Source organism: Ciona robusta, chromosome 8, assembly GCF_009617815.1.
Source record: "Ciona robusta chromosome 8, ASM961781v2".
In the NCBI taxonomy this organism is placed as follows: Eukaryota; Metazoa; Chordata; class Ascidiacea; order Phlebobranchia; family Cionidae; genus Ciona; species Ciona robusta.
In genome coordinates this window covers 5,487,433-5,509,150 of record NC_143242.1, presented here as the reverse complement: position 1 = coordinate 5,509,150, position 21,718 = coordinate 5,487,433, and the positions used below count along the sequence as shown (strand labels likewise).

Here is a 21,718-nt window from a genome sequence, read left to right as displayed (position 1 = left end):
ACAGGCTAACCGTTTTTTCACGGCACCGGTTATTAGTAAAACAAGATGTCGAATGCTTCTAAGTTAAGTAATAAACGTTGGCCTTAGATAAAGTGGGAAATGAAATCGACCAGCTCCTATACACATTGATCATAATTTTACGGCATACATGGAGTAACCTGTTCTACATATGGAAAGGGAATTGCTAAGGGCCGAACTACTCTGTTGTTCGATATTGCATTTAATTTAAAACGGAAAAATTAAAATGCAAAGAAACGTAGAGGAACATTGTCATGTTATATTATGGGCAATATTGCTTGAGGATTCTTAAATGACTGGCGTAAACCAATGCTGTATTAAGAACATATAAATATTCCTAAAGTTTACAAAACTTCACACCAATGCTGCCCATGCCGCATGACAATGTTAATATATTAACATTGTTAATATATTAACATTGCCGCATGACTATCTGATATGAATATTTTTATCGCCGCGCGGTGGCAGTAAGTGCATAATCCAAGATGGCGGCGCCCATGGAAGACGTGGTATGCAGTGCTGGAAACGATTTACATTCAATTTTATCGCTGATTTCAAAGAAAGATTGGAGAAACGTGAGTATTTAAGCAATAATAACTCCGTACAGTAAAGTATGTCCGAAAAAAAACAAAACAGTTCTTAATTCCAACTTAAAAAGGTTCTTATACAAATTTGTGCTTTGAATATTGGTTGTTTAAACTTGGGTGTGCTAGGGAACATTCCTCCTCATAAGTTATCTGATAACTGGTAAACAAAACCACTAACCCATATAATTTTAACCTCTAACTCTCATGAGGGTATGACCACTAGCCCTGTAACTACCAACCTCTAACACTTCTCACAAACCTAATCTGTAACGAACCGGAGGATTCTTCACTAATTGTACTGTATTAAACTTTACATATGATGTAACCTTTATATAATCCCATGTAAAAAAGTTTTATTTTTTTAGAAAGAGGAAATACATCAAGTCAACACATGTCTGAGAGCTGGCCCAACAAAATGTGTTGGTTTAGTAGCCATGAAAAACATATTGTCACAATGTGATGCTAGCACAGTGTTGAAGGATGGCGTATCATGGCTGCATATCTGTTGTGAAACTGCCATATCGGTGATTTTATATTAATTTTGGGAATAAACATTTCTTTTAAACATTATAAACATATTTTTCCACTTTATAAACATTTCCCACACAAATAAACTGAACCCTCTTCCTATACAGCCACACGAAGATGACAGTTCACGGCAAGTAGCCGCAGAAAATTTTCATGAAATTTTAAAATACTCCAAAAATCTCGCTGAATTATCTCGAAAACTATCAACTGAAACAATCTCTCAAATAATGAGTAAATTAATAAGTTTGAAACCAACTGATCACTTCAGCAAACATTTTCTGATTTGCCTCGAAGCTGTTCTCAAGTTTTTCCCTGGACCTTGTGGTCCTTTTAAAGGAAAAATAGCGAAATGTCTCGCACCAAGCATGCTTAGTCTCGATTCTCAACTGAGAAAATTTTCTGTCAGGTATATTAAATGTTGTTTTTCATACATTATATCGATAGGGTGGTGCGAATGTCAAGTCATTTCATTTTTAATTTTGTTATCTTTTTATAAAATATGTAAAAACTTTGGGTATTAAACGTTCATAGTCAAAAATGAGTTTCCATATATATAGTAGGGTAGGGAAGAAAGGACAACCTTTTCATATCATATTTTGACCCATATAGTAAAAAAAAAACATTCGAGGAATTATAAATCCCCAGGACTCTCAGATACTGTTGTTAATTGTATAACAAGATCAAGATATTTGTATATTATGTGCTAAAGGTGTTGCGTCTTCCCTCACCCTACTATATATATATATGTATGTATAGTAGGGTATATGTATAATATATAAACTTACCACAATTTAAAAAAGTTAACAATATATATTTATGTTATTTTTTGTCAAACCAGGTGTTGGAGTTATATTCCTGTATTAGGAGGTGGTGGAACTGGTAGAAGGAATCATGTTATGCAGTGGCAACAACAGATAACAGATATATTGGATTGTTTGGATCATATTTGTTCATGTTTATTTGATGATCATCATAATGAAGGTAAATAATGACCACGATTTTTTAATTTTATAAATTATAGTACAGATTTTTTGTTTTTATAAATTAAAAGCAAGAGTTTTTTTAATAAATTCATTGGGAGGCAGTGATAGTCACAGTAGTTAGATCGGTTGGGAAGAACAAGTGCATATGCTTGAGCCTTGAGGATACCAGCCAAGGCATGTTGCTGCCACCATTGTGGGTGTTGTATCTTTGAAAAATTTGTAATGGTGTTTATGGTAATCACTTCAATCGTACCAAAAAGTGAAACACTTTCAAAAAAGAGGTGTATGACTATACGCCTGAACCCTTTGATAAAATATTACCATTGAGTTACATTCATTCATTGGTTTAATCAAATTTATTTTAACAGAAATACTGGACCCATCTTTACTTATGTTATCAATTCAATTCCCCCCTTTATCTAAAGAAGAACCTCATCTAAGTAACCAGCTAACACAAAGGTACTTTAGCAGCAGTATGCTTATTGAAAGTGCACTGCTTATTTTTTTTCCATAGGGCACTAGATGTTGGTATATTATTATCTAACTTATGTTGTATTATTCTAGGGTAATGGGTCAACTCTGCCTTAAATATTTTTGTTTAGATGTGACATGTAGTATATAGAAACTGTTTTTTTCCTACTTCGTGTAACCCATTGCGAAACTAATGTTTTTGGTGCCCACTAGGTTTATTTAAAATTTTGTAATCGAATTACCGCAGTACAGTCTTTAAAATAAAAAAAAATCTAAAAAAAATTAAATTTATAAAACCTGTTTTAGATTTATAGTTTGACAGCAACAGTTATGACAAAGTTTCTGTTTTAATTTTTAATTTTTTTTAGGTTATTTACGTTTTGTGAATGTTTGTCTTCTCTCCTTGAAGTAAATCTTCCCGCTCAAGTTGAAATTCCATTCGAACGAATATTTTATTTTCTCCTTTCATGTTTCAACGTTAATCCTAAACAACTGGTTTGTATTAATGATATATATATTTACATTGATATAATATCTATTATATATTTAAAACAATATTAATATATAATATAGTCGGGTGGGAGAAGGTGGAACACCTTTAGAATATAATATCCAAATATCTTGATTGCGTTTTAAATAATTAACAATGGTCTATAGAAGCTGTGAGGATATGGATTTATAATTTTTTAAATGATCTTTGTTTACTACCAAATGAGCTGACAAAATAGAATGTAAGGTGTCCCATGAACTCCCATCTTTCCAAAATTTTAACGAGTATCACAAATTATTTAAGTATATATAACTTATATTTATTTACCTAATAACTTTTGTTCCAGGGATTTACGAGTGAAAAAATATTAAGAAGTTCATATTTATGCGACATTCACATGAGTTGTTTAAACGTGTTCGATGTTCTCACCAGACAGTAAGTTAAATATGGTCCCATTTAGTTTTGTGTCAACAATCCTTATCCTAATACCTTAGATTAGTGAATTTTTAAGCTTTTGGTTTTAATTTTTCATCATCGAATTTGTGGCTTTGAGGTATTGAAGCAGTGAAACAATATTTAAAATATAAATAATTGATTGACATAGAAACTTTAACGTATTCATTCGTCCTTCGTTTAACTTTGGAAAACTGGGTAAATCACATAAATCCTAATACAAAATTTATTAAACAATAAAAACAAATATATCATGCTTATGCATATAGGCGGATAGGCCTATATAAAAGAATTGTGGTGCTGTTAAAATTCACAAAAAGTCCTATACGTACTCTACTTATATAATTCAATGGATTTCCACCTCCAATGGTAATCACTTATTATATCATATTGTTATAAATGTACTTTACAGATGCCGTCAACATATAAGTCGTCATTCTTCAGCGCTCAATCAAATATTTTTGAACTTGTTGACATTATGGCGTGACCGAACACCAATGGCTGGTCGAACAAATTTGTTTTCTGAGATCCGACTCCAAATATACAACTCTGTGTCCTGTTGGATTAAAGTAATTACGTATATAGTCGGGTGGGGGGAAATAGAACACCTGTAGCTTATTATATCCCGAAATCCTTGTTTTAAACAAAGACCGTGTTTTAAACAATTAACAACAGTATATGGGAGTCATGCGGATACAGGTTTCTAATTCTTTGAATGTTCTTTGTTTACCATCGAATGGGATAAGTAAATAGAATAAAAAAAAGTTATATATATCTTTTCCCATCAAACTATATATTTCTTTTTATGTTTTTCTTGTTGATAATTTCTTTATATGACATCTCTGCCAGCATAAGTAAATAAAGGTTGTTTTGTACCATAATCTAGTATTCTGTTTTGTTACTTCTGCTACCAGGCTTAATGCAAATAATCTTATATCAGCTCATTAAGAATAAAGAACATATTGTATTTCCGCTGTTTAGTCTGCCAAAACACAGTTCGCTACTTAAAATATGTTTTTACAACTTTTTGGATAATCATTTTTTAATATTTACAACATTTCTTTATGTAGTGTTGTGGGTCTAAGAGTAACTTCTTATGTGGTGAATCCCATGTTGTGGAACCAATGTTGGAATTATTAATTAAAGACATTCTTCCTACACCAGATAATATTAAGGTAAGTTGTATTGTTGCGCCCTTATAAATATATATTATTTTAAACAGTTGTTTTTCTTGTTTTTGTTAATTTATTTCTGCATATCTTAATTTGCTTGACAAAAATTACTTCCTAACATGTATAGTAGGGCGGGGGAAGATGGGACACCTTTAGCACATAATACCTAAATATCCTGATTGGGTTTTAAACAATTAACAACGATCTATGGTAGTCGTAAGGTTATGGTTTTCTAATTCTTTGTATTTTCTGCTACCAAATGGGAAGAAAAAATGGAATAAACAGATGTCCCATCTTTCCCCACCCTACTACATATTTATAATTTTTTTAAAGGGCGCGTAAAAAGTAATTAATTTTATTTTTAATTTAGTTGTCAGGTCAGGGAGAAAATTTATATGAAAAAAATCGTAACAAAAACAAATTGAACAATTTAACTGGTTTGTCTGGATCAAGAATTTTTGACAATTCTTCGAATTGGGAAGTTTGTACTAAAGCTTTAGAAGGTAAGATGACTAATATATTCACTCCAATAAATTTTGTGTATCTAATGATTTCTTGTGTAAAAAAATACATAACAGACTGGTGCTACGAAATATGTTACAGAAAAAGTCCAACAAATTGTATAATATAAAGATTTTTCGCAATTAACAGCAGTCTATGGAAGTTGTAAAGATACGGTTTTACAATTCTTAGAATGTTCTTTGTCTATTCCCAATAATCACAAATGGGACGGACAGGCAAATAGCGTGAAAAGGAGTCCCATCTTCCCCCACCCTGACCCTACTTGGCCTACTACATATGGAATTTATTTAATTGCCTAAAATGATGTTTTTATAGTTGGTCGATTATGCGTGTTGTATCTTGGCCCACAATTGTCAGTGAATGTTCATAAAATGTTGCAAGAAAGTGTAGTTGCTATATGTATGAAGCTAATTCAAAAAGACCCAAATCTACAACCATATAACAGGTACTTCAACTTTTTTGAATTACTCTTTGAATTCTTTACATGACACACGATTATGTTCTCTGTTTTTGGTCAGCTCTCGTTATGAATAAAATATTAGTAAAAGTTTTCTGTATAACTCATTTGACTTTTTTGTCTTAAATACATAGCTTTTTACATTTAAAAAAATTTACATTGGGTTATGCAATATCTGGCGCCGTAGCAAAGTGGTTGGAATGCCCACCTATAACCTAGAGGTTACGGCTTCAAGGCTTGTCTCTGCTACCACATAGGCGTATGTTTCCTTGGGCAAAACACTTAATCACAATTCCTCCAACCCAGTGGTCAGTAATGGGTTGTCCTAAAGTGTCAGCCATACAAAAAAAAACACAAAAAATATTCACCAGAAAGTTATATACGTGGTAACTCGAAATAAGGCACAAGGTGTATGAAACAGGACACCTGATGTATTATTTTTACAGCTATGAGTGTATCTGCATTTTACCATCTGGCTCTGCTTGTATGTATAGACACTAACAACAGCAGAGTAAAATATGTTTTAGGTATAAAATAAAACTGGAGTTCTAAAACATATGATCATGACTATGAGTGTAACTGCATTTTAGCAAGTTTGTTTAAAATTAAAAAAATATGATCAACATTATGGTGCTTCAAAATATGACAATATGACAACACCCTATATGACAACACCATGTTACAACCTCCACTTACATAGTTGCGAATCCGTCCGCCTCCAACTGTACCATCTTCTTCTCTCGCTCACCATCTCATCTTCTCCATCATGGCCGTCTCCTCTTCAATATTCATCTCGGATATTTTCGCACGGGTCAAATCACGATCAATCCCCGGATGTTCGTTTTTTTTGTACGGAAGCTTGCATCACCATCACCCACATCACCCACCCCCGTTCCGCACCAATGCACAGGTAGATACTTTTTCTTAACTTATAATCAATACATTTTTTTTATTTATTATTATTAACTAAAACAAGGAAAATTGTATATTCCTAATTAAAAATCAAAACAAGAGAAACAATTTATGTTTTTGACTTATAATTAACACAAGAGAAAATTTTGATTTTCCCACATAATATTTAAAACAGAGGGGAAACTTAATTTTCCTCATTAACGTTAAAAACAAGGGGAAACATTTTTTTATTGTTATTATTAACTGAAAACAAACCGAAAAATAATTGATTTAATTAGTGCTTAAAAACAAGCGGAAACATTTTTTATTGTAATGATTAACTAAAAACATGGGAAAAAGTTAATTTTCCTTAATAATATTTTAAAACAAGGGGAAAAATTATTTTTCTTAATTAATATTTAAAAAAAAAACGTGAAAAAAATCTTTTTCAGTAAAAAGCACAATCATGTGTACGTGTAATTTTCTTGGAACCTATGAGTTCTTCGTAGGAGACTAAGAATTTTTTTTTATTCTAAGGTACTCAGAAAAGCAGGAAAATATTTATAGAAATTTTTGTCTTATATTTCTTATACACTTTTACATAGAACACCGTCAACTTTTGGCGAAGATTGCTTGAAAGTTTGGGAAGCTCACGCTGTGAAAGTTCCGCAGTCAAACGTGGAAGAACCTGTTGATGATATTACTCCCATCAATTTACCTTTGCATTGTAATGATAACATTGATGGTGAAGCTGGCAAAGTCTGTGCATCTAACACAGAGGCAGAAGTGCAGATTAGTTCACAGAATATTGATTCAGATGCAGAAAACAACATAACTTGTAAGTTAAATTAATCTCTAAATTTTCCTGTATTATTTTATCACAATATATTAGTTCCAAAAAAATGTAAAAAATGTTACAAAATTTTGAACATTAAAAAAATTTGGAATTTTGTTAAAATTAGTATAACGTTTTACTTGGTGGAAAACATCTAGACTTATTAAGCGCAATTGCTTTTAAAAGTTTAGCCAATTATTTAGGTACGCTTACAATACACCCAAAATGTTGTCTCTGTTTTATTTTTGCACTATTTTACTTCACCACATCATTTGAAACATGGCTTTTTAAATTCTGATAAGAAAAAAATATTTTGTTGTTTTTCACTGATTAAACAAACTTTAATAGGTGAAACACCAGAGAAACTTACACCAGAAATTCCGATACAAAATAATGATAATAGGAATAATAAACATGAAGAACTAAAACAACAACAGCAAGAACAAGAAGATATTGTGATGTCAGATCCATCTTCAATATCAACAAATTCTTGTGAGTAGTTTTCGATCTTTTACATTGTTTCAATATATAAAGACATAAATACCAACACATCTCCACGTATTTATTTAAATCTGTTTTACAAGTTTCTTTTACAGATTAAAACTATGTAGTTTATAATACTATGTTTTTTATGCAAATGCCCTTAAAATTGCTGTATGTTGTATATCTCCATACGAATCCACAGTAGTCTTTTTTTCTGTAATGGGTGTCGATTTTTACCAAAAACAGTTAAAAAGTGAAAATTAATGTAATATTTTTTATATAAAAATGAATTATAATGAAAATACATTAATATAAAAAAATAAAAATGTTTTAGTAATATATTAAAACTATGACGAAAATGTTTCCAGCTAAGCAAGAAGTGACCAATGAAGAAGTTTTGAATACTTCGAGTAGGAAACGTAAAATAAGTGACATCACCACAGAAAATGATGAAATAATGGATGATTCAAGCATTGTACCAACTACAGTCGACAGTGGTGATAAGGTAAATGTTTTAAAAGTTTGAGAATAGAGATCAAGTTTGTATAAAATCAGGAGTAATTTCACTATGGTTTAAGAAATCGCAGATACAGCTGGATCATGCTTTAGTAAAATACAAAATAATAATTATGGTGTAATATAGTAAGGTGGGGGAAGATGGGACACCTTTACCACATAATATCCAAACATCCTGACCGTGTTTTTAACAATTAACAATCTATGGGAGTCGTGAGGATGCGGTTTTAGAATTTTTCGATATTCTTTTTATACTACTGAATGGGACGAGAAAATCAAGTTAAAAGGTGTCCCATCTTCCCCCACTATAAAACGTGGTATAATATATTACTATATATCTGTGGCTAGGAGTAGAAAAGATACAGTAGTGTTAATGCATTATAAAAAGTCAAATACAGTCGCAGTGTTTATCTGTAAGGAAAATTAGTGTGAAAAGTGTGTTAAGATTTACTATTACAACAGTAATATCAATTTTTTACATTGTAAGATTTGTATGGCATGGAATAACTCTTGTTTATATAAAACTCGGACTTGATAAATTAGTATTTAAGGTTAATAACCTGGCAGTAGTTTATTAAAAAAATTCTCAGCCATAATAAAAAGTTTCAGTATGTATGTGTTGTAAAAAATTTAAAGTAAAAAATTTAAAAGTAAAAAACAATAATTTTTTTTATATATTTAAGAAGTTCAAGTGTGCTGTTGAATTAAAAAGTTTTTGGTTGTTATAACAGATTAATATAACAGGTTGACGCTGGCTTGGAAAGAATGTTGCTTGACTTTGTTGGCGTGCCAGCCAACTAATGAAATATGATGCCACAGTTTTACATAAAAGCGATCGTGTGTCATTGATTGAGGTAATAAAATCTACCAGTCGTACTTTGTCATTATCAGAGTGGAGTTTATCAGCGTAAGGAAAACAAACAATTTTTGTAATGTCACAGCGTCAATAAGGCCAGTTTATCTAAAAATCAGGAGCAAAGCGAATGTAAAATATAACTGGAAAAAGTCTATTTGTGGTTATTGTAGCGGCTACAATACAATGTAGTCGTTATGGGAACCTGTCGTTTGATGCAAATTGGTAATTATCGGTTTATCTTTAAGTAAACCATAGTTTAATAAAGAAGAAGTAATATGCCGTATTCTATAAATATTATGCCTCATTTTTAAACTTTAGGTTATAAGTAAACCAATACACTGCTATCCTTATGGCGTTTTAATTCGGGACCCGCTTCGACACCATGATTTAGGCATTATAGGGCGTTCACTTCGTAAAAAGGGTATCGTCTATTTTGCTTTTGTAATGGGCGTATGCGTCTTTGGGCAAATACTGTGGTTGCTCCAACCCAGTGGTCACTAACGGTTTGTCCAAATTGTCACTCATAAAAAAGATAGACCCCCACAAACTTACATGCGTGGTAACTCGTAAGCGGCTACGCGATTGAACGACTGTTGTTGTCCTGTCACGCGAGGACAAATAAGTGTCATTTATTCACTAAACTGTATTGGTAAAAATGATTAGTAAACATAGCGTATGAAACGCTAACGCGCAAATAAACAACAGTATAAGCAGAGTTATAAGCAAATGTAAGTACAGAGTACTAAGCTACCAGGAAGTAGTATATAACGCTGCCCGATTCATATGAACGCAACGCATCGAATTATAATTAATCTTGTTGGTTTAGTAGGGTGGGGGAAGATGGGACACATTTTACACATATTATCTAACTACACTGATCGTGTTTTAAACAATTAATAACGGGATACGCAAGTCGTGAGGAAACAAAAAAATCCATAAATAAAAAAAATTCTAAAATTTTTCGAGTGTGTTTTGTTTACTACCAAACGGGACGAGAAAATCGAATAAAAAGGTGTCCCATCTTACCCCACCCTACTCTCTATGACTAATCTAATATTCGCGTGGTAGTAATATGCACTTTCGTAAATCGCAGGTTTATGTGTCAAAAATCCATATAAATAAATGTTGTTTATTTGTCTGCACATGACGGGGTAACTACGACATGCTGTGTTATAATACGTCCGTCCTATTCCCTTGTGCTCGCTCACGAGTTACCATGTACATGTAACTTTGTAAATAATTGTTTTAACTGTATTGTAAACAATTTTACCAACTCGTGCGTTTAACTTTGACCGTTAAGTGTCTGGCCCAAGGACACACGACAGAAACGGCATCGTACAGTTATAAGTGATACCACTGTGACGCTGCTTTGGAAATTTTCAAAACCAAAAGCGCACATGACTATTGTTTTACAACAGAACAAAGGCGGTTATTTTCAACGGACGTCACACGCCAAGGATTCCCGAATTCATTAAAGTTTCAACCCGGGGGTTTTTCCTTAAAGTCTGCGGGACTTTCCACACGTCATACGAAACTATTTGGTCTATTTTTAGCAACGGTTTTAAGCTGTTGAGGCACTGTCTAGAATGGTTGAGCCAGCTCCATTGTTTGTATAGGGACAGGGTCATACTAAGGTTGAATAATCTGGGTTATTGGGCTGTTGCCTATAAACAGGCGTTAAGTGACCGGCCTCCGCACCTGGCGCTTTTGCGGTTTAACCAGCGTATTTTAGGTTATTAGAAATCTTCTGATTATAAACAGTGTATTTCAGAATTATTTAACATTTACAGTACACCATGTACTCTATTTCCCGTTACCAACAAACCGAAAGTAACCATGTTTGAACAAAGAGCGACAGAACCTATAAATCCCTGAAACGCAAACAAAGCAATGTTGGCGTTTTGGGAATCCGAACATTAATTGCGACCAGCGGGTACATCTTACATGTATGAGTTAATCATTACTGTACGATAAACCCGATTTCAAACTGCATATTTGAGACATTGAGTATCATTTGTGTTAGGTACAAGGTATAGCCACGAATGCTTTTTACTATTTGAAGTGTACGTTTAGATTTAAATATATATTATGTTATTATTTGTAAATATATTGTGTTTTTTTTTATATAAATAAATACTTCCAAAACATTGCAGCCATTCATATATAGTGAAACTGCAAGTTAGCTAGCTTAATGAATTAACAGTTTGATGTCATTTCCTTGTTACTATGACTCACCTCACAGTTTAAATATTTCTTTAGTAACTTGCGCTCCAGACTGTTCATAGTATATTGCATAACCTGTCTAATTTATGCAAGGTGTATAAACAATGTTTTGTTATCTCATACTAGTTTACTTAAAAGTAGGCCTTATATTATTTAAGGCAGCAGTTACTGTAAGTTAAAGAATGTTACTTTGTTTTTGTTGTTAAACATTATAATAATTTAAATATTAAAATTAACCAAGTTTTGATTTGTATTTATATTATGTCAGTTTTTCAGATTGTAAACCAGCTTACTTCTTAATACTTTGCATTATAATAAAAGTTTCAAAAGAACCCGTGCACTTGCTGCATTTATATTGCTCCAAAAAACAGGTATGTATGTATTTTCAATTTGTTCTCAACCGTTGGTGCCAAGGTAGATTGGGAACTAAAATTAACATTAAAAAATACACACATAAGTTAAGGGTTGTGTATAGATTTTTTGCTCGAAGTTAACTGTTCTAGTTCAATTGATTACTTTGAGCTGCCTGCTATGGGCCTATGACTTTGAATTGGCATAGAAACTTATTTTCAATAGAGACCGACGTATTCACTTTTTATGGTGATGCACATTGTTATTTTACTTTTTACCGATATTTAAAACAAATGAAAAAATCTGTATTAAGTGAATTTAGTATTTGTATTCAAGCAATTAGAAATTGTAATAGAGAAAACAATTTTTCCGCATATACTCTAGTAGGTAACATCATATGTGTTAACTATTAATATAACAATCAGGTCTATATTTGAATGTTAAAAATTAAATGAATTATTGTAAATTTTTTACCCTCATGTGGCGGAGAAATAACAGTCGTTATAATATTTTATTTCATACACCTTATGCCCGCTTACGAGTTACCAAATTAATGCCGACTTTTGTTTATATATCAAGAATAATGTACCATGATCAGCAGCCAAACAGGGGTTACATGGATCGACCCCCACCTTCCATTCCAGTTCAAAGAAACCAACCTCGTAATGCAGCAAGATACCCACCTCCTATGGATAGTTTTGATGATGACAGTTTTGATTCTGACTCCGATGATGTAAGTTAATGTTGCGTTATGGATTAAATAAAGTTTAATATTTAAAAGTGGCACAGTGAGTGGATATTGTCCATTGGCCTAAGTACCAGGTTTCATGCCATACCTTGCTGTATGACCTTCTTTTTAAATGAGTAAAAAATAACATTACTATGGGCTGATAACTTTTTTTTTTTACATCCCAGGTTTCATGCCATACCTTGCCGTATTACCTTACTTTTAAATGAGTAAAAAATTACATTTTTATTGGCTGATAACGTTTTTTTAGTTGACCAACTTAGTTTCTATTCATTACTTATTACAGAAATTAGTCGCTTATAATCTACCGACTTAAAATTTAAGTCGGGCGACTAAAAAAAGCAAAATCAAATTTAGGGGGCGACTAGTTTAGTTGGTAGCCGAGAATGTCATTCATGATCATAAAATCAATGCCCTTGACTCCACACCAATAGTAATATAACTTTGTAATTTGTTTGGTGGACTAATACAGAGGTCTATCAAGGAATTCACGAAAAGGATGGGTCAAACTTTTTAAAGATGCAATCATAAATAATGTAAATTTTGGCACTTTATAGACAAGCTACACCGCCACTGTCTGTATAAATCATATGCACAAGCAAAAAAGATCTTTCTGTTGGTATCCCCATTTTGAAACTAACCCAAAGAATTCTCATGTTGTCCTGACTTCCACTGCTTCCCTTATAAACCTCGCACAATTTAGTTTATTGGCATGGTTTAATTCGTTAACTATTATTTAAGTTTTGTTGTGCCTGGTTAAAGTTTAAATTCTTTCACACTTTTTACTTGTACCACACAGCGAACTGTCATAGGGCTGAACATTTGTGCATAAAACTAAAAAGGTTTTACTATTGAAGACAGGATAATATTTACAATGTGCAACAATCTTTGTTGGATCAGCATACAAACTGTTAATCGATATCAGTTTGATTAAATAAACAAGCAATTATCTAAATAAGCAAACACAGTTCCCTGGCTATGTATAATAAGATGTTAAAAACCCAAATTGCTTTGCCAAAGGTCGATATAATATCCATAATTGTTGGTGGAGTAAATCATAACCATATTGAGGTATAGCTTATTAATGCTTATCGTTCATGCATCACTTTCAGTGACAATCCCTATTATGACGCAAATAAATGTCATGAGTAATATTGCGTCATAGATGGACATGTTATATAACATTGGCCAATGTATCATAGACATACAAGGGGGGAAAAGATTTATTTATAATTTGGATTTAAAAAGTTCTTTGTCCTAAAATATACAAAAAACAGATGTACAATCAGCATGGTTGTTTTCTTACTTACTTTTAAGAAAAAAGTGGTCGAAATATCTACGATAATCACTTAATACACCCTGCTTACATATCTACTATTTGTTCCCATTTAATTGCACACATTTATTATGAAATGTATATATTTCTTACAGATAACTAAATATTTGACATGTGGACAGAGACCCATGTGGTTATGTATTAAATTAAAGCAATTTCCTGCTCAAAACAATTAAGTCAAGTTAAAAGTGGCAGTTAAGAAAAAACATGAATACATGCATGCATGTTGGAAGGTTAATAATGTGAAATCATTTATTTAAATAGTACAGTATATATATATATATAGTTGCAGTGTTGCACTAGTTGACTATAAACAAGCCAGTCAATTGTTGCTGATGCACTGATGATGCTAGTATAGCATAAGTGTTCAAAAGGCGTGTCGCTGCTATCATTGTGGGCGTGTGTGTCCTTGACTCATTGGGTAAGACACTTAGCAGCAATTGCTATATCCCAGTCGGCACTAATAGGTTGTCTAAACTATAAGAAAAAAAAGTGAAAACATCCCTAAAAAATAATCACAAAAACAAAGTAACATACATGGTAACTGGTAAGCTGGGTAACATCTGTCTTTTTTCGGCCATGCGAGTATAAAGCAAGTTACACTCAAATATCGGCATACATCGCAATTATGAAAGTGATTTCATTTTGACAACTTTAAAATCCCTGGTAAATTCTGTACCCTTCGGTCTGCACCATATTAATAAATGTCATTGAGTTAAGCCATGAAAACTGATTCATTTCACCAGATGTTATTACAAGTACATAACCCCAAATAATCTATTGGGTATTTATAGGTCTTGATGACTCATGCAGAATGCATGTCCTTTTTGAAACTATGTCTGTGAGTCAAACAGTGTTTAAAATTAAATTAACGGTTTAAAAAATTGCATTTCTTTATTAAAATTAAACCTATAAATATGATAAAAAATTGCATTTTTTGTAAACCATTTAAAAAGAACAAATAAATAAAAAATTACAAAGTTTTATGTTTATATATATTTTTTTTTTTTTCATTCTACTTGGCATGAAGCAAATATGCATATAAATATTTTGCAAAAGATTTATAGCAGCCTCCATATTTATCCTTGTGTGGTAGCAGAGACCACGTTCATTGTTACCTTTGTACCTTATTATCAAATAATTGTTTACCCGATTCGCTGCCTGATTGCCTGTTATCTAATTTTGCGTACAATATGATAATTTTAAACAAAGAAGGTGGTTTCAGTTTTTCTGTATTTTTTTAGTTATGTCAACAAACAGAATATGCAATGCAAACAAAATTTGAATCTATATGCTATTTAAAATAGGGGAGGTGTATTATGCTTTATCACATTATTGATTTTTATATATCATTAGTGGTCAAGAACTTTAAATATTTTTGCATATTTGTTTTTATAACCATAATTTTATAAGTTTTTCCTGTTATAAAGACCTGACTTTTGAACAAAACAATTATGTTTCTTTTAATAATTACATGGTAATATGTAGTATTGTGGGGTAAGATGGATACAGTAAGACCCTAATATCCCATTTCCATATCTTGTTTTAACAACTAACAATGGAGAGTCTTAAGTATACGGTTTCATAATTCAGTAAATATTATTTATTTACGACCAAATACGACATAAAAAGAATGCAAACTTAGCTCTTCTTCCTCTAAACTGCTAAATTTAATTTAGAATTTACACTAGGGTGGTTAACTTGTTGTATTCCTAAATTCCTGCATAGCAGACTGAGACAATTAGGCAGTGCTTTTTAAACCCCTTGGTGCAATCCAGAAGTAGGGTCTCTATTAAATTTGTGTGGGATAGTATTGTTTTTATATACTCCTTTGACTTCCATTTCAAATGTTTTGGTTACTTTTTACTGTGAAAGTTGGTAAAAATTCCATAAAAAGTTGTTTAAAATGTAAGAAATTAAATTGGAGAAAATTCACTATTAATTTTATTTATTAATATTTGAGTTATAAAAAATACAAAATAAACACTGTATGAAGCTAATGATCATTTTAACGAAAATCTTTAAATTTAAATAAACCGAAACGAAAGTGATTACTGTACACAGGAATTTTAAAATGTCTGTTGATACTGAACATCTGTGTAACCTGACATTAGCCAGACTTTTTAATTATTTGTATTCATTTACCATTGGTAAGGATATATTCAAAATTTGTATGCAGTACAACATAGGTAAACATTTCTCATTTTTTAGGGCTTTGCGGGACATCATCAGACTCTTCCGCCACGTAAGTTGTGTTTTATCGTCTTTTTTTAATCTGTTTCTAAAGCAAAGTCTTTTGGATTAATGATTAACAACTAGGGCATGGGGAAATGTGAAACTTGTTTCATTTTCTTCTTTAAATATTGAAGTTGGTTGGAGTGACAACTTCATAATGAAGCAGCTTGTACAGAGTTTCCGCAAACTTACTTAGAATGTAGGCAAAGAATATAGTTACAGTTTCTCAGCAGATAATTTATAAAGAAGGATAGCATGTATAAATGTAATTAATGTTTTTAGATTTGTATGGAAAATAAGTCGTACTGATGAACATGTGTTGTATCTCTTTTTGTTATAACTTATTTAAAAAAAAAAACTTTCACTATAGTGTTTATATAGGTAGCGGTTATGTATTAATAAAATAATAGAACAGATTGTATTTTCTTCCTGTCTCGAAACTGAATTATCTTACGTAAGCTTTCACTTCCTTGTTCCTGCACCATATGTGTCGTGTTTAATCTCATTGTTTACCGTCAGCGCTGTAGCACGGATCTAGCTGCTGTATAACCAGAATACCTCATAGCCGTTAAGAGCTGGAACAATACAGAATCGTCATTTGTCATATTGAGGATTAGTGTGGGTTTGATTAGGCTTGAAATGTGGGAGTTGCGATGCTATAATTTATTCGGCGTGATGCTATGTTAGCAAGGAATATCAAGTTAGGCAGAATTAATTTAAATATGTGATGGCAAGTTAATATTTATGTTTATTCACTTCTCTCAGTCACTAAATGGTCAGTTATGGATGATAATATATATTTGAGAATGAATCAGTTTGAAAACAACTCTCAAAGACGATACAGTGACTCAAATTGGCCTCAGCCACAGCAATATCAACAACCACCACCAGTCAGTCGAACGAAACAAAATTATACGAAATGTGTTCCACGTTCTGAGAGAGGTTATAGAATGTGTACAATATAACTTTTTTTAGGTTTAATTGTTTTTTTTATTATTGGAATTATGTATTCAGTTATATAATTATTTTGAACCAGGCCCTTCGCCAAGTGGTAATTGGAGACGGCCTAGTCAACCAATTACTTCACAAAGACAAGGAGGGTATCAACCCCAGGTGCCCATACCCCCAAGGAATGGTAGGTCTAAGTTTTTTTTTGTGTGTTCAGTAATCTGATTTTCGTACTGTATTCGAAGACATAAATAACAAATTATGTATGTTATATTTTTCATACAAAGATTTTTATTTGTTTATTTTTTAAATTTATGTATTTTTATTTTTTGTTAACAGATCATGAAGATGAGTACATGCCAATTGATCCAGTTAGTAAGTATTTATTATCTTTCCAAATATGACCTTTAAATGTGTAATTGCAAATCTTGAATATGTATGGACGAAACTTAAAATTTGAATAAAATTAGCATATATTCCTGTGAGACAATATACATCATATTTTTATGTTTAGCCAGCCAAGAAAGAGGAAATGGACTTATGTTCCCTCCACACCAACCCCCAAGAACCCCAGTATCAGTATGTCACTCTTATATATTACATGTGCTTAAACTAAAATATGTATGTATGACAGAATTATCCACAACACACCCCTCAAGATTTCCACAACCCGCCCCAAAATTCCTTCCCTGGACAAAGGCGCCCACCCACTCTACCCCCACAAAGTCCTCGGCGACTTTTTCAAGGTGGGTTTGATCGCCCCCAAGGTGGGTTTGATCGTCCCCAAGCTGGGTTTGATCGTCCCCAAGCCGGGTTTGAGCGCCCCCAAGGTGGGTTTGATCGTCCCCCAATACCAACTCCTGATCCTTTCAACCAATCTCCCCAAGACACATATGAACCACCTACAAGGTACAGATTATGGTATAAATTTAATTTTTTTGGTTTAAAATCCATTTTTGTTGTTTTGCAGGCAACCACCACCTATTCCAAGTAAGTGACTAAAGGCATGACCTCCTAATTTTATGCTTAATATACTAATTTCACCACTCCGGTATATGACATCATTTATTTTGAGTCATCTGTGACGTCAATTTGTATCGACTATTGTGTTGCCTACAAGGAAATAAGTTTCTATCAATATGATTGGAGGAGTAAAAAAAACACTGGACATTATGCCATAATAACAAAAGCAGCACTTACCTGTACACTAAACAGTAAATTAATACATTTTCCGTTTCAGCTTCAACCAACAGGTCACCGAAATCCAGCTTTGTTACCAATGGTTAGTCTCCGTTTTTACTTGGATTTCAACTGATAAACATTTATTTAACATATTAACCAGGTAACCGGTCACCTGGTTTCTCACCTAATTCAAGTTTAAAAGATGATTTAAAAGAAGCAATTTCCCGCAATAACAGCGCTACAAGCAGAAGTCATACTCCATTTCGTGATGGCAGCAGAGGTTTTGCTTTAATTCTTTTTAAACTACATCCACACACTGTACCTTTGTATTAATGCTTGTTCCTTTATCAGATAGTACAAGTTCAGGAGAACACAGTGACCCTCAACCACTTCCACCACCTGCTGAAATACCCAAGATGCGCAACAATAAATTCATGATGTTCCAACAACCACCAATCAATAAGTCAGTAGTATGTAACGCTATAAAAGCAGTAGTAACCATTTATATACTGATGTTACGACAGCGTATTTAGGCTGCCTTTATCAGTGTTAACCACACATTGGAATGTCAGTTTATAAAACCAGAACAAAAGTTTTAGACTTGTAGATATCTCTATTATAAAACTATTTAATTGAGTTTTAACATGTATTATTATAACTGCAGGGACACTATCAAGTCAAAAGTAATACCTCCATTCCGAACAGGTACCTTTAATGCTTACTAAATCTTACAGCATGATTGTTTACTTTCCTATTAAATTTCTTTCTTCATTTACTTATCAAAATGTACATGATTTCTTTATGTTTTACTAAACCCCATTGATCTGCATGAAAAGCAGAAACCTCTCCAGTATCTGGTGGTGTTGTATCAACGTCCAATTTAAGACCGTCAGAAATGGGTCAGTCAAGTTTAAGGCCGTCAACAATGTCTCAGTCCAATATAAAGCCGCCAACAACACCTAAGCCGGAACAGCCAAATCGACCACCCAAACCATCCAGTGGTTTTAATCGAACATCAAATCAATTTCCACCTGTCTTGCCAAAGATGAATGGTAATCCCATGATCAAATCAGTGATTATTTGTTGTATTTCTTCTTTATTTATTGTGAAAATTACACCGTGAATAATACTCTGCATGTTTGATTACCAGCTGATTTCTTGTTGTATTATTACTTCATTTTTGTGTAAAATTCTTATACTGCATCGTTTTACATTCGTTTTCCATACAGAGCCAAAGCCTACTGAAAAGTCTAATAATATAAAAGACCAGCCGTGGTTTCGAGATGTAGACCGTGCAAGTGCCACTGTCTCTGTTGAAAGAGATGGACGGGTAATTATAGGCGGTGTAAATACGTGCACTTTTGATCTAACATGTATCATACATTACAGGAAGGTTGTTTTATTGTGCGGCCTGGAAGAGACTGTAGAAAAACTCCATACTCGTTAACGGTGTACTCCAATCATAAAACATACAACTTACAAATAGCTTTGCGGTCCGAATCTACTTACGCTATCGGAACCGAAAAGGTAAAAGGCGCGTGATTCGTTTATTTCAAATTTTTACCAAATTCAATCCATGCAGCCAAATGAACAAACTTTTAACAACGTTGTCGAACTGATTTCCTTCTTCATGAAATCGTCGCTGAAATTGGCCGAGGGCGAAGGAAACGTTACACTGCGCGGGCCACCTTGATACTTTAACATTATGTGCTATTTGAACTATATTATATATAAAGTTTCCGACTGCACATTTTTCTGCGTTTCTCGGTTTCGTACTGCAAGTGCTGTTAGAATATAACGTCACACGAAACCACCCGATGTACGTAACACACGTTCGTCTTGTGTACTATTCTTATGAAATTCTGCACTTAGTAAGTGTCTTGTGTTGTGCACTTTCTCTACTGTTCAATCAAGTCGCTGTAGACAGTTATTGTAAATACATGATTCTCGTCAATCGTTCAATTCATACACTCGTTTTAATATTGTAGAAAGGTCTGACGTATGGTAGAGTGGGGGAAGGTGGGACACCTAATCATTCTATTTTCTCGTTGCATTTGGCAGTAAACAAAAAGTTCAAAGAAATAGAAAACCGTATCCTTGCAGCTTCCATAGACCGTTAATAATTGTTTAAACACGATCAGGATGCTTTGATATTATGTGCTAAAGGTGTCCCATCTCCCCCCACCATACTATACCCTTTTCGAATGGTATCTATTACGCGCGTAAGTACTCGTATATTTACTCGCAAGGACAAAGTTAGCAAAGATAAGCGAGCCTGTTGTAGGAGGTTGGTTGTTACTCGCATTATGTGAGTAAACAAGTACAAGGGGGAGACAGATTCCCTTTTAATAGCATAATCATTTTTTAGTATTATTTTTTTAGTTTTTAGTTGGTAATAGTACAATAAAGTATCAGAAATTTTAATATAAACATGATTTAAAAATATTGCGCTAAAATGAGATCAATTTTGATACGCGAACTACCATGCAAAAAAGGGATATATATATATACAGAAGCTGCCCTTTATAACAATTTTGATACGCAAATTACCATGCAAAAAAGGCTATATACACAAGGCGCGTTATAGAGGGCGCCATAGCTATACAATGTAAGGCCGCAACCCGGGCAATTAAATGATGCTGACACAAGCTACAATACTGTTTTTTTTTTAAAAACGAATATAAAAGAGCGAACCGGATCTTTTGATATTAACCTTTTATACATGTGTTGTGTAGGCCTATTGTTTAATAAACTGATGTGAAAAAAATAATAATCTGTTTTATTACTGCGTTAGGCCTACTATATGAAAATTCTCTTGCAAAATATTCCCCTTTCTTCTTCGTATACGAAGAGAGAATTTTTTATGTAAGTTTAATCTACTGACTCATTTAAGTGGTCCGTGTTTCGACAATCCCCCCGGTTGCCCAATTCTCTCCTACTGTGGTTTTCTGTTGCGCAAAAACAAAAATTTTAGCGGTCGTTTGACACATTTTACTGATGTCGCCAACATAAACCTATACACTCAATAATCTATATGATTTATACCATGTTAATTCTACTCACCTTCTTTATGGGAAAATCCTGAAAATGTACCTTTGTTTTTTTCAGGTTTTTAGGTGCTCATTTATTCGAGCTCCGCTATCTTGTAATAAATTGTCAGTTGGTCAATTTATTACGTCCAAAATAAAGTTTCGATGCTTTGAAATAAATTTAAACTCTATCTTTATTGGATAAAGCATAATCCTACAGCTCAAAATCTATTAAACAGCGAAATCAAGCGATTTTTAACCACTAACCTGCATACACAGCTGAGTGCAGTGAACCGAGTTACGAGCGTTTTTATGGTCAACACTGTGATTTTCAAGAATTTGTTCCTCTTTCTTTGTTTCTTAACTTATAAATTACGTATTTATGTTTTTATGTCCCACTTCTA

At 32.8% G+C, this 21,718-nt stretch overlaps 2 protein-coding genes and 1 long non-coding RNA gene across 6 annotated transcripts; 2 read left to right on the top strand and 1 right to left on the bottom strand.

Annotated features, from left to right (window-relative positions):
• Window positions 1-443: 443 nt before the first annotated feature.
• Window positions 444-9,282, top strand: LOC149732677 (proline-, glutamic acid- and leucine-rich protein 1-like). The gene is made up of 16 exons (XM_089882516.1): window positions 444-593; window positions 971-1,129; window positions 1,241-1,539; window positions 1,972-2,114; window positions 2,485-2,575; window positions 2,956-3,082; window positions 3,424-3,512; window positions 3,943-4,099; window positions 4,601-4,705; window positions 5,073-5,205; window positions 5,540-5,669; window positions 6,382-6,591; window positions 7,178-7,410; window positions 7,756-7,899; window positions 8,259-8,395; window positions 9,151-9,282. Exons 1-16 carry the CDS (start codon window positions 504-506, stop codon window positions 9,205-9,207), a joined length of 2,304 nt encoding a protein of 767 aa, XP_089738642.1. The 5' UTR covers window positions 444-503; the 3' UTR covers window positions 9,208-9,282.
• A 2,442-nt stretch (window positions 9,283-11,724) lies between these two features.
• Window positions 11,725-20,251, top strand: LOC149732676 (uncharacterized). 4 transcript variants are annotated; one of them, XM_089882524.1, is made up of 16 exons: window positions 11,725-11,856; window positions 12,416-12,569; window positions 16,132-16,165; window positions 17,192-17,290; window positions 17,443-17,478; window positions 17,618-17,682; window positions 17,738-18,012; window positions 18,074-18,093; window positions 18,344-18,385; window positions 18,446-18,565; window positions 18,637-18,748; window positions 18,950-18,990; window positions 19,125-19,337; window positions 19,515-19,615; window positions 19,675-19,812; window positions 19,868-20,251. In XM_089882524.1, exons 2-16 carry the CDS (start codon window positions 12,420-12,422, stop codon window positions 19,976-19,978), a joined length of 1,557 nt encoding a protein of 518 aa, XP_089738650.1. In that variant the 5' UTR covers window positions 11,725-11,856; window positions 12,416-12,419; the 3' UTR covers window positions 19,979-20,251. The 4 variants fall into 4 exon arrangements, with proteins under 4 accessions (XP_089738650.1, XP_089738649.1, XP_089738652.1 ...); XM_089882523.1 differs by having other exon boundaries at window positions 19,122-19,337; XM_089882526.1 differs by lacking the exon at window positions 19,125-19,337.
• On the bottom strand, window positions 13,450-21,618 carry LOC149732675 (uncharacterized). Its single transcript, XR_016385512.1, has 2 exons — window positions 21,349-21,618; window positions 13,450-21,233 (listed from the first exon to the last, which is right to left on the bottom strand). It is a non-coding gene; the product is annotated as an uncharacterized LOC149732675 (long non-coding RNA).
• Window positions 21,619-21,718: the final 100 nt, after the last annotated feature.

What these genes read in the sequence shown, in the direction of transcription:
- LOC149732677 (XM_089882516.1), top strand. Translation starts at nt 504, where the DNA reads ATGGCGGCGCCCATGGAAGACGTGGTATGCAGTGCTGGAAACGATTTA. An exon ending in GTTGTGAAACTGCCATATCG is followed by an intron (nt 1,130 to 1,240) that starts GTGATTTTATAT and finishes CTTCCTATACAG; the next exon opens with CCACACGAAGATGACAGTTC. An exon ending in CGTTCCGCACCAATGCACAG is followed by an intron (nt 6,592 to 7,177) that starts GTAGATACTTTT and finishes ACTTTTACATAG; the next exon opens with AACACCGTCAACTTTTGGCG.
- LOC149732676 (XM_089882523.1), top strand. Translation starts at nt 12,420, where the DNA reads ATGTACCATGATCAGCAGCCAAACAGGGGTTACATGGATCGACCCCCA. An exon ending in AATACCTCCATTCCGAACAG is followed by an intron (nt 18,991 to 19,121) that starts GTACCTTTAATG and finishes CTGCATGAAAAG; the next exon opens with CAGAAACCTCTCCAGTATCT. An exon ending in TGTCTTGCCAAAGATGAATG is followed by an intron (nt 19,338 to 19,514) that starts GTAATCCCATGA and finishes TTTTCCATACAG; the next exon opens with AGCCAAAGCCTACTGAAAAG.